Source organism: Phaenicophaeus curvirostris, chromosome 17 (assembly GCF_032191515.1).
Source record: "Phaenicophaeus curvirostris isolate KB17595 chromosome 17, BPBGC_Pcur_1.0, whole genome shotgun sequence".
NCBI classification, from domain to species: Eukaryota; Metazoa; Chordata; class Aves; order Cuculiformes; family Cuculidae; genus Phaenicophaeus; species Phaenicophaeus curvirostris.
This window is the reverse complement of record NC_091408.1, coordinates 9,075,298-9,090,274: the sequence shown is the minus strand read 5'-3', so window position 1 is coordinate 9,090,274 and position 14,977 is coordinate 9,075,298. Positions and strand designations below refer to the sequence as shown.

At 40.8% G+C, this 14,977-nt stretch overlaps 1 protein-coding gene across 2 annotated transcripts in view; it reads right to left on the bottom strand.

Annotated features, from left to right (window-relative positions):
* Positions 1-14,977, bottom strand: part of MAPK1 (mitogen-activated protein kinase 1) — a 35,456-nt gene that overhangs the window by 1,565 nt on the left and 18,914 nt on the right. The window contains exons 3-9 of one of the 2 annotated variants that reach the window (XM_069870694.1): positions 14,090-14,279; positions 8,904-9,020; positions 7,094-7,208; positions 6,426-6,557; positions 5,786-5,895; positions 4,961-5,088; positions 868-2,602 (exon numbers count right to left, since the gene is read on the bottom strand). In XM_069870694.1, the coding sequence (XP_069726795.1) occupies positions 4,972-5,088; positions 5,786-5,895; positions 6,426-6,557; positions 7,094-7,208; positions 8,904-9,020; positions 14,090-14,279 (781 nt within the window). In that variant the 3' untranslated portion in view covers positions 868-2,602; positions 4,961-4,971. Of the gene's footprint in view, positions 1-867; positions 2,603-4,960; positions 5,089-5,785; positions 5,896-6,425; positions 6,558-7,093; positions 7,209-8,903; positions 9,021-14,089; positions 14,280-14,977 lie in introns of those variants that run through there. The other variant, XM_069870695.1, reaches the window with a different exon arrangement.

Here is a 14,977-nt window from a genome sequence, read left to right as displayed (position 1 = left end):
TAAAAGATGGATGAACATGGTGGCTGGTACTGATGGATGCCAATTGGAGTCAGCAAGAATAGATAAGGAAGAAAGCCCGAAAGCACCAGATGTTAGGCCAAGCCAGCCCTCAGCTGCTCACTTGGAGTGACAGAAGGCAAGAGCACATCTACACCCCCCAAAAATCCAAAATTAAAGAAACTATTATAATAAGAATTGGGAAAGAGAAGGGTGAAGCAAGCTGCCAAAGTTCTTCCTTAATAAATTAAAGTGGAGGTGTTACGAATTTCAGTAACAGTCATCTTTCCAACCATGCCAAAAATGATTCCTTTAGTAATGATGATCGTATGAGTAGCAGAGATTCTAGAAATATTTCAACTTTTCAAAACTGAGCGAGAAAAGCGTTTTGGTAAAGATGTGTAGAAACATCCAGAGAAATTTCTACACCAGTATCAACAGTCAAGTGCATATTTCTATAGAAATGTTTTCAGCATAGGTGCCATACCACAACTCAACAATCACTTGCGCAGTGTCCTGACAATGCTCCTAATGTGTTCCCCGCAACAGAGGTTTATGTACCACAGGAACTTCTGAATAGAAAATGCCCTTTAAGGATGAACCCTTGCTTGTTAAAAATTACTTTTGGCAGACTAACACTTAAACTATAGAAAAAAAAAAAGAAAATTTGGAAATGGAATCTTGTAAGCACCCTTATCTATTGAAGTCTAAGTTAATGGCTTTCTAGATTTCCTTGAAGAGCAGACTACACGGTACGAGGAAGCCTGGCGTTATTTACCAGCAAGCATCCTTATATCCTACAGTAGCAATTGAACCTGATTTCCATTCAGACACGTTACCCGAGAGGAAACCAAAAACTAATTCTTAATGTTAATGTGAAGATATAAGATTTAAATTTATTTCCAGGAATTACAAGTGCATTTTGTTCATATTAGCAAGCAGTCTTTATACAATCCATTCTTCACTGCTGCCAAAATAAAATGAGAAAAAGACAGCAGAGATATGAAAAGCTAAAAATAGAACTATTTTTCCTAAGTTATTTGTTGAATAGCATTTCAGTTGAACACAACTCAGAGGTAACAATAGATTATTCTTTTTCTCAATCATAGGCATGTGGCACTTAGACAATCATCTTTGCACAGAAAGCTTTAACAGTCATGCGAGGGCACAGTAATTATTTTAAACAAGGCAAATTTCTCACCACAGAGAGCAGTGGGGAAAGAAAAGGAGGCACTGCACTGGAACATGACACCTAGTAAACTCCACATTATACAATTTCAGTAACAAATACTTGAAAAGATCATTAAAAGGTATACAATTTTAAACATTATTTAGTGCTAGCTTTGTTTGGTTGTCCTAACTCAGCATTATCAGAAAAGTTTGATAGTACTTGACAACAGAACAGTACTTCATGTCACGAGCTCATGGAGGCTTGATTACGAATCACCATAGTGTAGGTTGCAAGAAATGAACTTGAGATGCTGACATGCTGTAGGAGCAAAAGTAAAATCAAACTTTCTCATTTAAAGATGCAGTGTTCCTCTCCGCAAGAATCCTGAATGTCAGTGATTAGACTCAAATGTAACAACTACCAATCCTCATGTGAAGCGGTTTCACTGGTGTGCAGTATGCAGACTGAGTTTGTTAACATTCGCATTTTGGTTTCTCGCTTGCCACCACATATGGATGCCTTCCACAGAGAAAAGCATGCACCGCTAGCTCATCGTGCCATTATGTTCTTTGTTAATCTTCCACCAGACGGTGAGTAAATACAAGTTGGCGAGCTGCCACTCATTCTCTTTGCACAAGTCTTATAAACACTACTACCTGGTATGAACTTTGGAAGTACTATGCCTCCAACATGGTTAAACTTTAAATGATCTCCTTTAGAAGATGCAGGGAGAAAAAAAGTACAGATTTTATATTCACATGGAAAAAAATGTTTCTTAGATGAATTCAATTAGGTTGGGTTCCTATGTGGCTCTTAGGCTGTACAGAATACCTGTACGTACAGCGCAGGACACCCAAACAAGTGCATAAGTAAGATTAACATGAACACGACTTATGCTGCAATCAATCCATAGCATAATGGTACACGCTCCGCCGGATGCTAACCATTTCTATTTAGAAAGGAAGTGCAAACAAATCTGGGATGTCACTGACTTAAAGTGCCCTGAATAGTAGCTTTTCTAAAAAAAAAATGCCAGCGACTTCAGTAAAGTCAGAAGAACATAGTTCATGGTGTAAACTTCTTACAGGTTAATGAATTATCTTCTTGGATATTGATCCAGGAGTGAAAGGAACCACTGCATCTTTCAAACCAGAAAGCAAGCAGTTAAAATACGGCCAGCAGTAGGTGCACTTACAGTACAGTACTGCAACAGCTCAACAATGGGCATTACGCATAGGAGTGTCAATTACAATTCTTCAGGCTTTAAAGATTCATTGAAAGCATGAAAAGCCAAAACTACCAGGAACTGCCCTCCTGAGTGGCTCAAAGGAGTTAGTGGATAAGCTGAGAGAGGCCACGAGACATGACCAACAATAAAGAACTGGGAAGAGGAACAGCAACGTTTGAGCATGCCCAGTCCTTTAAGTCCTTGTCCTACAAAAAAGAGCAGAGACACATTTCAGTGAAGAAAGCTTTAACATCACCTTTTAGAACAAGCCTACTTTCCTATTCCTATGCTTTGCGTACGCTATATTCACCGTGAGTCAGATGGCAGTTCTGATACACATAAAAACCAAGTCAGAGACAGGGAATATCAGTACATTACATGTTAAGTTAAAATTTTAAAACCTCAAAGGATTAGGAAGATTAACCACAACTAATGAAGGGAGTACATCATCTGGTCACCTGAAGAATCTGTTATTTTCACAGTGCTTCTTGATTCCAAAGCCTACTGTCCAGGGCGAAGTTGTGACCCTCAAGCAGCAGCACACTGAAGAGGGCTTGCTGATCAAGTACAGGGGTGCAGGGAGAGGCAGAAGGCACATGAAGAGCCTGGCACTGCCCATTTTAAGCCAGCTCCTGGAGACTGGCCTTCACTAGGGTGTCAGATACTCATGTAAAACCACTGTGATGTGGAACCGCTAGTAATTCTAACCACAAATTGACTGGGGCAAATTACCAGTGTATTGTTATCAAGCTGACTACAATATCCTGATTTCAGGATTGCGTCAGCCAAATCAGCTCTTCCCAGCAGCATTTAAAGGTAACATTTTTAGCAAACCAGAAATTTCCGTTAGATCACCGATATCTTTATCCCTAATCCTTTTATCCCTTAATCCCTAATACAACCCAGGTAAGTACGGTCTGGACAAAGAGGCAAGCGGAGAGATCATAAACTACAACTTACCACAACGTTAGCTTTGCTCTCCCTCCCCTCACACCACAGTAACAACAGGTGTCACCTCACTCCTAAACATTCTCATCATTCTCTTCCAGAATGTGCACGTTTATGCTAGGGCCTCTAGTACAGAACTTGCTTGAGACAGCACGGATGGGAAACAGGCACCCGCATACTGCGGTGTCCCAGGCGAAACTCTGGGCAATGTCCAGCTGAGAGCAAGAGCCAGAGGTGCAGGCCTCAGATTGCTCTAACTTTGCATTATTAAAATAGTTTCAGGTGTTAGCTAGTAAGCCTAACTAAACAAAATACAGTATTTCTAAAGATCAAAGTTATTTTATTTGTGAACTACACACTGGGATAATTCAAGCCAGCGGCAGCCGGAGTTACCCCATTTAAGTTAAAACTCTATTTTCAAACGTTTCCTCCACTTTTTTTGTTTCTCTTTCTTTCATGGATTTCTTGCAGTGAGGAAGTTCACTGGCTGAAAACTTAAGCTTTCTGCCTGACTCACCAACAAAAACCAGTGATTGTGGAATACTGCTGCAGACTAAGACTAGCACAGCAACTACTTTTAAGACCAAAAGGCAACCTAGATTGGGCTGGCTTCTTGTTTTTCTTTTCCCATCACAAAACCTTAACACTTTAAGCTATTCACATCACCAACGTTTCACAAGAGTAGATACAATGAAGAGATTTTTTTTTTTTTTTATGCTGAGGGTAGTGAAACATTAGCTCAGGCTGTACAGTGAGGCAGTAGACGCTCCATCCCTGGAGGTGTTCAAGGCCAGGCTGGACGAAACTTGTTCGAGTTGGGGATGTCCCTGCTCGGGGCAGGGGGTTGGACTGGCCTTTAAATGCCCCTTCTAATCCAAACCATTTTGTGATTCTATGACTAAGTATTAAAAAAATTATTCAAGTCAGTATTTGACCAATTTTGTACGAAACTTGCAAGCTCCATGGTACATGAAGACCATTTACGTTCATTGATCAAAAAAAACCAAACTCCAAGTCAAAGATGGTGACACCAGTACGTTACCTTTTAGATTAAAATTTTAAATCTTCATAAGGTTAGGAGGATTAATCATAACTGACTTATAAATATTTAGATACCTATTCTTATTTACTCACATTATTTTAGATGCACTGAGAATCTTCAGTGGCGTTTCCCCAACCCCAAGAGATTTCTCCACTGTACATTAACATTTAAGGGAGACTTTTTTTAAAAGCATCTGAGGCCATATGACAGAACAGTCTGTAATATATGAAGAACACTGCTCCCTTAAAATGTTTCTTTGAATAAAATTTGCATTTTGAAGGGTTACCATAGCTTCTATTCTGAGAAGCACCATTTAAATGTAATTCTTATTCCTTAAATGCAACCTACAAACTAAGTAAACATCTTAGCCAACAGCCTGGATTCCCTAGAGACCCTTCAACGTTATAGGCAAAACTAAACTTCTTCAGCAACAGAACAGGACTGAGGTCAAACAAACAAGCCTAACGCTATCCTTTCACAGACAACTGTGGTATGGAAAGAAAAGGTATGTTCTACATTTCCCTAGTGGTAACAGACCCCCTGCCCATGTGGTTCCGTATCGCTGTGACTTTACCTATGCACAATTTAAGATCGATATCCTGGCTGGAATCTAGCAGTTTCCTCAAAAATCAGTTCTTTCAGCTTTTCCTTCGGTAAGTCATCCAACTCCATATCGAACTTGAAGGGTGCTTCAGCTACAGGCTTAATAACACAGAGAAACAGCATTACTTTTTCAATACTACTGTTCTGAGATCTGAAAATGCACTTCACAAAATTATCTTTTACTGTGCAGTCTTTGAGGAAGAATTATGTCTGCGAGTCCGTTGTGCGCTTTATAGATTAGTTTAGCAAATTTTAAATCAAACCACAGTAAGTATCTACTCAAATATAAACCACAAGTTAAAATATTTGTTAAAGGCTTACAACCTAGTAAGGCTTACAACTCTACCTGAAGAAAAACTGACATTTGTATTTCTCAGAATAAACTTATCCGTCCCTTAAGAAAAACTAATTTATTTCCTCCTCCCCTACTTCTTCACCAGAAGTAACCTGAAATCTCATCAGATTTGTGTACCACACTACAGCGAGTTCAGATTTTGGGGGAGGGTTAAACGCATGATCTGATGGCAAACTCTATTATTCTCCATTATCTCACGGATTATGAAACAAAACCACAGCAAGCTGAGGAGTTCCACTTTCAGGAAGTATTCCTTTGCATCTATTTATTGTGTTACACCTCCAAAATGTTGCACTAGAACAAGAAATACAACATTTTGGTAAGTTGATGCAAGTCATTCTCCAACTCCATTAGAGCAGCAGAAACACTCTCTTTAAACTAATGAAGAAAACAACCTGTTGCCTCATTTAATCAACATTTACATTTTAACAATGTCTTTACCTCATCGCTTGGATCATAATACTGCTCCAGATAAGGATGGGCTAAAGCTTGCTCCACTTCAATCCGCTTATGAGGATTAAAGGTCAACATTTTATCCAACAAATCAAGTGCTGAGAGGAAACAAAAAAAAAAATGCGAGCAAGAGTTGAATACACACTCCAAAGCACCAGAAGTGCTACCAACACTGGTATTACACATTAAACACAGGCTGCCCAGAGGGGTGTGAACGCGTGCAGCTGCAGTGGCAGGAAGGGCAGCAGCAGACTGGGCCTGGGCACCTTCGCAGCCCACTGCACTGCACCCGCTGCAGCTGGGGGTGTCATCACCTGGGCCAGTGGCTGCTCAAGTACCTTTCCACAGGCTCGGCACAGAACCTGAGGGTACCATCTGTTTTAAATACCACAAAAATTGAATAGATCAGGCTTTTTCTTCACTCACATAGATGCTTCAGATTTTTGTATGCAATCTTAGGCTCACTATAAAACTGCTTTAAAAAGATAAGCCAGTACAAGGGACCTGTCTGTTCTGTTTCCAACACGGACAAATTCTTAAGGAGGTTTTAAAAATCCCACCCCGCCATTACTTTGGTGCTCATTTCCATTTCTGAAGATGTGATACAACATAATAGAGCATAAAATACCTTTGGGGTCAGCATTCGGAAACAGCCTGTTCCAGGGTACCTTGTTTTTGTGTGGTAGGGAAAGCAAGTAGTTTCTGGCCTTTAGATTTATTATACAATTCAAATCTTCTTGGGAAGGGGATCCAAGTATACCTAAAAAAAGAAAGAGATCAGCATTCTATGAAAAACACATTAAAATGGTTATATCACATTTGCTAAAACTTAACATTAAAACTGCTGGGAAGGAGCTTTCAGACTCAGTGTTTGACGAGTACAGAACACCTTGAAACTGTTAGAAACCTTTACTGAAAAGGTTTAAGTTATTTTCTTGTAAACAAATGTGTTTGAGTTTTCTAATGATCATAAATCTGTTTAAAAGATCCAATTAAGTGGCATACCTGTAATTTTTTTTTTTTCAAATATTGATCTGCACCCAACAGTTTTTATTTTAGAAACACCTCCGCTGATGCAGTAAATAAATGGTTGAGTTTCCTCCAGCTGCCCCCCGAATCACTGACTGGCTGCAGAAATCCCTGCAGATGCAGACACAGGGAGCGGATGACAGACCTATCAATCCGTGTGTTATGCACTGACCAGCAAGAGAAATATGAGTGACCAAGACCAGTTTGGTTGGTAGAAAAGATGAGAGGCAGGAGGATGTGAAAATGCTACCTTTCAATAAAGCTTACCAAGGATATGGTTAAGTTGGTCAAGGTAGTGTTTCCCTGGAAAGATGGGTCTGTTGGAGAGCATCTCTGCCAGGATGCAGCCTACTGACCAGATGTCAATGGACTTGGTGTAACCCTGCAAGCAAAGCAAAAACATTCTTGTCAAAGACATTTCTGCATACTTTTGGCAACATGTTACTTTAGAAAATTGTGAAAGTGCACGTCAATAAATCTTTTTTTTTTTTTTCAGATGAGTCATGCTTGTTCCTGCTGCTTGGGTTTCTTTACAGAGTGAAATAATTAAGAATTGGATCTCAAAACCACCACTTCAAAGGGGTCGCAGGAACTGAAGTATGCAAGATACACTTTTCCAAAAGGATTCTCTAAGTTTAGCCAAACATATTGCCAAGTGCAAATCTTGGAGACTCCCTAATTTTAGAGCACATTTACACTAGCAAATTTTGGAAACAAGCTGTTTTCCTTCCTGCTACAGCTCCTAATGGTACACTAAACACAGAGAAAAAAGCTGGCCTTCTTCCTGATAAGATCCAAATACCATACAGGTAAGAAGCCTTCAGGATCAAAGGGGCCACTGGCAGCTGATTCATAAAACACAACAGGTAAGGAAGTAGCAAGGATGATGCAAAGCGGCCAACAGCAAGTGAGCTTTAAGAGGAATAGAACAAATGGCCATATTTTCATGTGTACAAATAACCTGTTATCTGTAACAAAAGGCTTTTGCTCAGAAGCACACCAGTGACAATAGTGCCTGCAGAACACAGGCAGGTTCCTGGAAGTGCTGGCCCTGTAAGCTCCCTTGCTGGCCTCCCCAGCCTGCTGCCCACTGCTCCCCAGCCAAAGCCAACACCTCTGTTGAACCTGCAGCCAACTTGGCACCGGCTTCTCAGGGCATCACCCGAGCACTTGTTTTCAAGGCACTGTAATTCTCCAAGGAATCAGACTACAGGCCAGGAAAACTGCCAGGTGACCACCTCTTTAAGAAACACAATATTTTCTCATGAAAGCTGCTGATAAATGTACAGAAGTAAGGTTCAGTTGCCTTATTACGGCCTCAATATGAGTTTAAAATATAAGAAGCTGGAAAATGCCTCAGTTCGTCAGCGGACTGTTTTCTAGAAGGGCATTAGACACAGCATTGCCACAACAAACCAAACCAAACAACCAACAGAACTGTAGTTCTCCAGGAACAACAAAACCTGTGAGGAATGGATGACACAGATGTCACCGGGTGTTTTGCAAACAAGCGCATGGCTGTAGAAACTAACACAAAGGTTATGAAGGACACCCGTTACTCGCAGGGTACAGGGAGCAGATACAATTTAGAGCAGCCACAGAGTGCAAGAGTAATTCCAAGTATAAAAAAACCCAAAGGGATTTTTTGTTAAGACCATGGGAATGCAACTGACAAAGATCACACTCCTTCAGACTCAGATTCACCCGCTACATACTCTAAACCTAAATCAAGATGTCAAGATAATATTAAGACCACATGTCCAAGCCTTGATGAAGCTGGCAGTAAATGCTAGTAGTGCTGTCCCACTCTCTGGAAGAGCATTTGATGGAAAGAAGTCTCAAGACCAGCAATGAACCAGACACATGGGCACTCCTGCACACGATTCCTCAGCTGTAGTATCCAGTAATCACAAGTTTATTGCAAGCCAGCAGCTACACTGCAAATCCAGTACCACATTTCCTTCAGACTATGCATGCACTGCGACCCTAAAAGCATAGGGAGCGGGGAAGCAAACTGGGTAATCACAAGAGAACGACCAGCAACGGAAGCAACGCAGCACTGCACTATGGTTCTTACCTTGGAATTCAGCATGATTTCAGGAGCCCTGTACCAACGTGTGGCCACGTATTCTGTCAAGAATCCTGTGTGGTCATGATCTGGATCTGCCACACGAGCCAGTCCAAAGTCACAAATCTGGTTTTAAAGAAAACAAAAAAGAAAGAAGCATATTGGATATTGCAGACACTGCTTCTGATGCTACAGCACCACTGAGTCACCGCTCTCAGCCCATGATGCAACATCCACCAATACGGTGATGGTAGCCTGTACTTCTATAAACAAATTATTGCAAAAAAGTTTGGAAAAATGTTTTGTATTAAGTACAAAGAGTATGTGAAGAATAAATGGTTTCAGGGGTGGGGGGGAAGATGTTCCTAGTGTACAATTTTTGTTCTACATATTTAATATCTTCTCTGCCAGACAGGACGCGAGAGCCACTGCTCCAGCCTGATGCCAGACAGGTACTAGAAAAGGAAGAGAGATTAAGATTTCAGAAAACAAAGTCACCAAACAACACACTTGTAATAAAGTTTAATACTGCTTTTTACAAAAGCCACCATCCTAACTGCATCTGTGCAGGAGAAAACATCCTATCCAGTCCTGAGATAATGGCAGACTGGAGAGATTTCAGTTGCTGAAGGAAGCATGAGCTTAAAAAAAACCCACAGAAAATATTTCTCAACCCTGTATAAGGAAAATATTTTTATCTACCCATGAAAAGAAAAGTAACGCTGATCCAGGCTCAGGATTTCAGCAAAAAGGAAGAAATGCTTTCATCTGTACTCTGGTAAGGGGGCTCCATGGCTCCCAGAACCACCGAGGGCCCTCTTTCCAGAGAGAAATTAAGAAAATTTAAACTGTGAAGCCAGGCAGTGTTCTCCAGTAGAGCAGGTCCCCTTCTATCTTCCAAAGGGTACATGACAACGTTCCTCTGCTTTTGCTGCCATCACATACCATTTACAATAGTGATCAATATCCACACAAAGCGTATTTGCATGAAATTAGAGGTAACTCCCAGGAAAATAAAGCATTAAATAGAGCAGCAAACAGTCAGGAGGTTCTTCTGATGCATACATTTTATTACAGTTTACTCTGATAGTTAATTGTGCAATTAACCGATTATATTAAAAATGTTAAATAATAATACATTGTAGTCAATAAAGACTGTAATGGATAATCCTACCAAACCACAGAAACCTCCTTATCCCCTGGCAACCTGCTCCTTTACTCTCCTGGAGGGACAGGCCTCTGACTTTACCAGCATATTAAAAAAACACCCAAACCTGAAACCTTGGAAAACACAGCCATAAGGCAGCCTTTTAAGCATGTTAAGGCTTTCCCAGGCTACAGAATCAGAGCAGCTGCCTTCTGTGCAATTAGCAGCTTCCATAAAGGAAATCAGTACAAATAATCAGAAGAGTTTCCCGTAAAGGCAGAGGCAAAGAAACTGTACAGGACCACTTTAATGAACTTCAGAAAATAATTATGCAGGCAGAAAAAACTGTTAAAACCTCTTCCTTCAAACCTCAGAAAAAAGCTAGATAAGACTAGGAGGCATGTGCAGAATTATAGTATTACACATCAGCAAAGTACAAGGATTTGTTATTAATAAGACAAAAGACAACAGACACTCAGGTCCACAGTGTGGAGAAATAACTGAATTGAAGAAAGCTTCTGTGAATCTCTCAGTTCAAGTAGAAAAATGCACATGGGCTGGAAAGGAAGGTGAACAACAAAGAGAGCTCATTAATACGACAGAAGTCCCCTGCAGACCAGAGCAGGAGCAGGTTAAGCCAAAAGGAAGAAACACCAAAGGCACCAGGGTTGAAACTGCAGGAGAGTGGCCGGTGGCTGTCAGCAGTGTTTCCACCAGCTGCAGAGCTGCCCAGGAGCAGAACAGGAGAGAAGCTGGAGGGACCAGCGTTCCACCCGAAGTCCTCGGAGCTGAGGAGGAAGCACTGAGACTGGTTGTACCTCAGTGAGGGCAGGCAGTCCATGCCCTGTGCCTACAGGATGCATTTGACAGCAGCTACCCTGGTTAAAGAAGAGTCCACTACATCTGTTCAAGTATAACCAGCAAAAGCCCAAGCACCAGGAGAAGGCAGGCTTCTCAATCAGAGCTCAAACAGAAGAAGAAAGTATCTATGAGAGCAACATGCCAACAGGCAGAATTTCCTTGGCATTTTGACTAAGTCATAGCAGAGAATAAAAGAAATGCACCACAAGAGCACCAGGTCTGCCAGTCAGAGCTTCATGCCTTGGAGAGACAGAGCAGGTGCTGCTAAAAGAGAAGGAATCACTTCTCCACTACAACAATAAATAAAATTCCAGCATCCTATTCATATATTTAGCTTCCACCTTCCAAAAACAATGTTCTTGTAATTGATATCAGGTATGTTTTCCTTTTTTTTTGAAACAGAGATAGCTTAAAACTGGATGAAGCTGTCGAACAGATGTGAAGGTTTATGAGGATCACGGACATACAACCATCTACTAAGCACATGGAATGACACCCAGGAGTTTCACTGGTATCTGCAGTTGTGTCATTGAGGAGTCTGTGCCCGTGTTTGCGTTTGTATAGAAGGAGCAGCTTTCATGAAGTTTAGTTGCTACTGATAAGATGGTAGTCAGAACAGTTACACCTCTAGAGGAATTGATAAAATCCTGAAACAAACAATAACTTCCAGTTTTCCTCAAAAAGACCGTCTCTCATCGCCTTCCTTTCAAGCTTATGGAACCATCTAACAATGCTTCATGGGAGTACTTGGGAGTATTCACTGTGTGGACAGAAAAGTGCGATTTATAAATAATACTGATACAGCGTTTTAATGTTGTAACCAAGTCTGAGAAGCTGGTTCTCAGCTAAACCAGTACAGTGAAGACACTGCAACATACGGGTTGAGAATCTGTTTAAAACAACTTTGACCTCATTTTCTGAAAGATTAATGCCACTGGCCTAGGAAAATTATATGATCACGATAGTTTTTACGTAGCTGATTTCATTTACAAAGCTACAAAGCAGGTCAAACTGATGGATGCAGATAATCATGAAAGCGTGTGAAAATATTTCTAAAAACACTAGATCCTATTTCAGAGCGTATTCCAGTCTGTGTATCAGGATACACTAATCTCATTCATGGGAAAGATGCCAGGCTGCAAAAGAGAAGACCAGTATCTTTATTAACTGGGGCTTGCACTGAATAGAGATTTCAAGGCAGTAGTTTCCATGGCCTCTCAAAGTGAATCTATCCCTGAAAATATGTAAAACTAGACAGTGAAGTCAAATGACGTACAGTCACAAACTGCTGTTCACAATGTGGTACTAGTTTTCTCCCCAGTTCTGTTGTTTAAACTTCAGCTGTGGTATTAACACAACAGCAGTTCCCTTCAGGTTATGAAAAGCCACAGGCTCTGTCACACAGACTATGCTGCTCTGCACCAGGAAGTACATTTGCAGTGGCATGCCTGTTTTAGCATCTTATCCAGAAACTGGAACAGTATTCACTCAGGTCATACTGTATTATTTTGCCATACAGTGAGCTTACCTTCCTTCATGACCATCACACTTGTTAAAACATTGCCTGTTATTATTTTATTGCCTTTAGGTGCACAGAACACAGTGCTACACTCAAACCCTTCTTGTCTTGATTTTACTCCACTTCTTCCATGAAAGGGTTAATGCCTTGGAGGGATCTGATGCTACAACAGCTGCTGAAATCCCACAGCAGGAGTCAGAGGTGCCCAGTCGGCAGCTCGTGCAATAGGAAAAAAAAAAAGCTGACAAGTAGCAGAGGGAATGTAAAGCAAACTGATCATGCAGCCAGTATTTATTACAGAATGGACCAGCATAAGAACTGCGAGGGCATTTCCTGGAACGGTGACAGACCTGTACAGCCAGCAGCTGGCTACATTTTGAAGGGTATTTTTGTTTGGTTTGGGGTTTGGTTCTTTATTCTAAATGCGAAAGCTAGAGCTACAATAAAAAACAAGTGTAATTCAGTGCAATATGGTAGGCACAACAATTGTACCACTCAAGTCTAAGTAATATAAGCTCCATAATCTCACTCCACCAGCGAGCAAGAGTAAATCCATAACACACAGCGTAAAAAAGGAACACACTGCAACGCTGCTCTACTAGTCTCCTATGGACTTGCCCCCACGGGACACTCAACCAGAGGCAGCATTCAACAGCCTTTCCTGCTACTAACTTGCCTGGTGTTTTTTCAGTCACATTTTCTGCAACACCTACAGTGCTCTGTGTGATCAAATTCCACAGCTAACAATGCTGCAAGTTAACCGCTATGTCCTTTCTCTCTCAGCATGCCACCTGCCTCTCCCATTCTCCTGCCTTTTAATAGGTAAAGATGGTGAACAACTTGTTTGTTCACCCTCCCTATGCCACTAACATTTATCCAATTCTATTGTATTCTGTCTCTTCCTCAAGCAGTTCCTTCCAGCAGAGGGGATCCTGGCTGAACAGCACTTCTGGATACGGAGAGCAACACCTCTGAGTCCTGGGCACCTCTTTCAAAGGGCTATCATAGGGAGAAGTGCGATAACTGCAATCACACAACCAAAGACTTGAAACCAACAGAAAATTACAGATCACCATGTTTTCTGTTCTATTCGCTATTTCTGTTCCGATTCTTTATACTTGGTTTGTGATACCGAATGCCACGAAGCACTGAGCTGACATTTTGCAAGAATCCTAACAGCTCTAAGAGCACCCTTCTGTAGTGTCACCCAGCACAGAGCCCATCCTGGGCGTGTAAATTAGGAATGCTCTTGTCTCCAAGTAACTGCTGTGCATTTAAGCAACACTGAATTTCATGTGCCATTTAGTTGCACACTAATATGAAATCCTTTTCCAACATTAAACAATTATAAATTTAAAACACAAAGAAACCAAGACTTGAAGTACAGACAGTTTCAAGTTTACTTTCTAGGTAAATATAACCTTGCCTCAGAACAGTATTTTCACCCAGCTTTCAAAGAGGCTGTTTCACTGCCAGCCTCCAGATGGAAACAGTGATGTACTCACTAAAACAGCATAACAGTGAGTTCTTAGTCACTCGCATCTTAATTATTTTATCAAAACCAATACTGCAATGGCAATCTTTCCAGGATAGAAATCATGCTAATCCTCAGTAACAAAACCACATTCACAGTTATAGCAGCAAAATTTATAAGGAACTTTAACTCACCTTGAGATCGCAAGTGGTGTTAAGCAGCAAATTTGAAGGTTTGAGGTCACGATGAAGCACATTGGCCGAATGGATATACTTTAACCCCCTCAGAATCTGGTAGAGGAAATAACAAATGTGGTCGTTGCTGAGGTGTTGGGTCTTTAAGAGCTTGTAAAGGTCTGTCTCCATAAGATCTTGCACAATGTATCTGTCGGTTAGCAGATGTAAGGCAGCACAACAAAGGTGGTGTCCCTTGGAGACCAAGGTGCAGCATCAGAGGAAACTTCTATAACAATTTCTCTTATTTGCCTGTTTCATGACATTTATGAGACTATGTAGTTGCTTCTTGCTTTACAAGTTTAAATGAAATCAATCCTGTTACATGATGCAGCCATTTACAGAATTAAGAGGCATCAGTATGTGGTCCTCTCAAATTAATCATCATAAACCTCTGTTCCTTTATTAAAGCCTGATTTTTATTGGACTCCTAATATGATTAGATTTCTATCCTGCTTCCCAAGAAGTAAAGATTGTTTTTCAGTTTAATGAGTAATAAGCTTCTGAGATACTTGCTTGCAGCTGCATAAAAGCATGAAGGTAGAAGATATGACAGTTTCTGATCAGTCTTCTATGCCACCTCTCCACTTCAAAAATCTGGCCATTGTTCTCCCTTACCAGGTATTTATTGCACTCCACTGAACACAACAGTCCTTTTCTTAGCAAAACTAAATCAGTCAAGTGATTTTTTTTTCCTAAGATTGGAATGTACATAAAGAAAAGGGAGTTTCTTTTGCTTTGGCAGGAATGAGTTCACTAAAATTATATTCTCCCTTAATTCAGTTTGGCAGCAAGACCCTTGAGGTGTAGTTCCATGATCACTTTTCACAGAAATTGGATTTCATGACA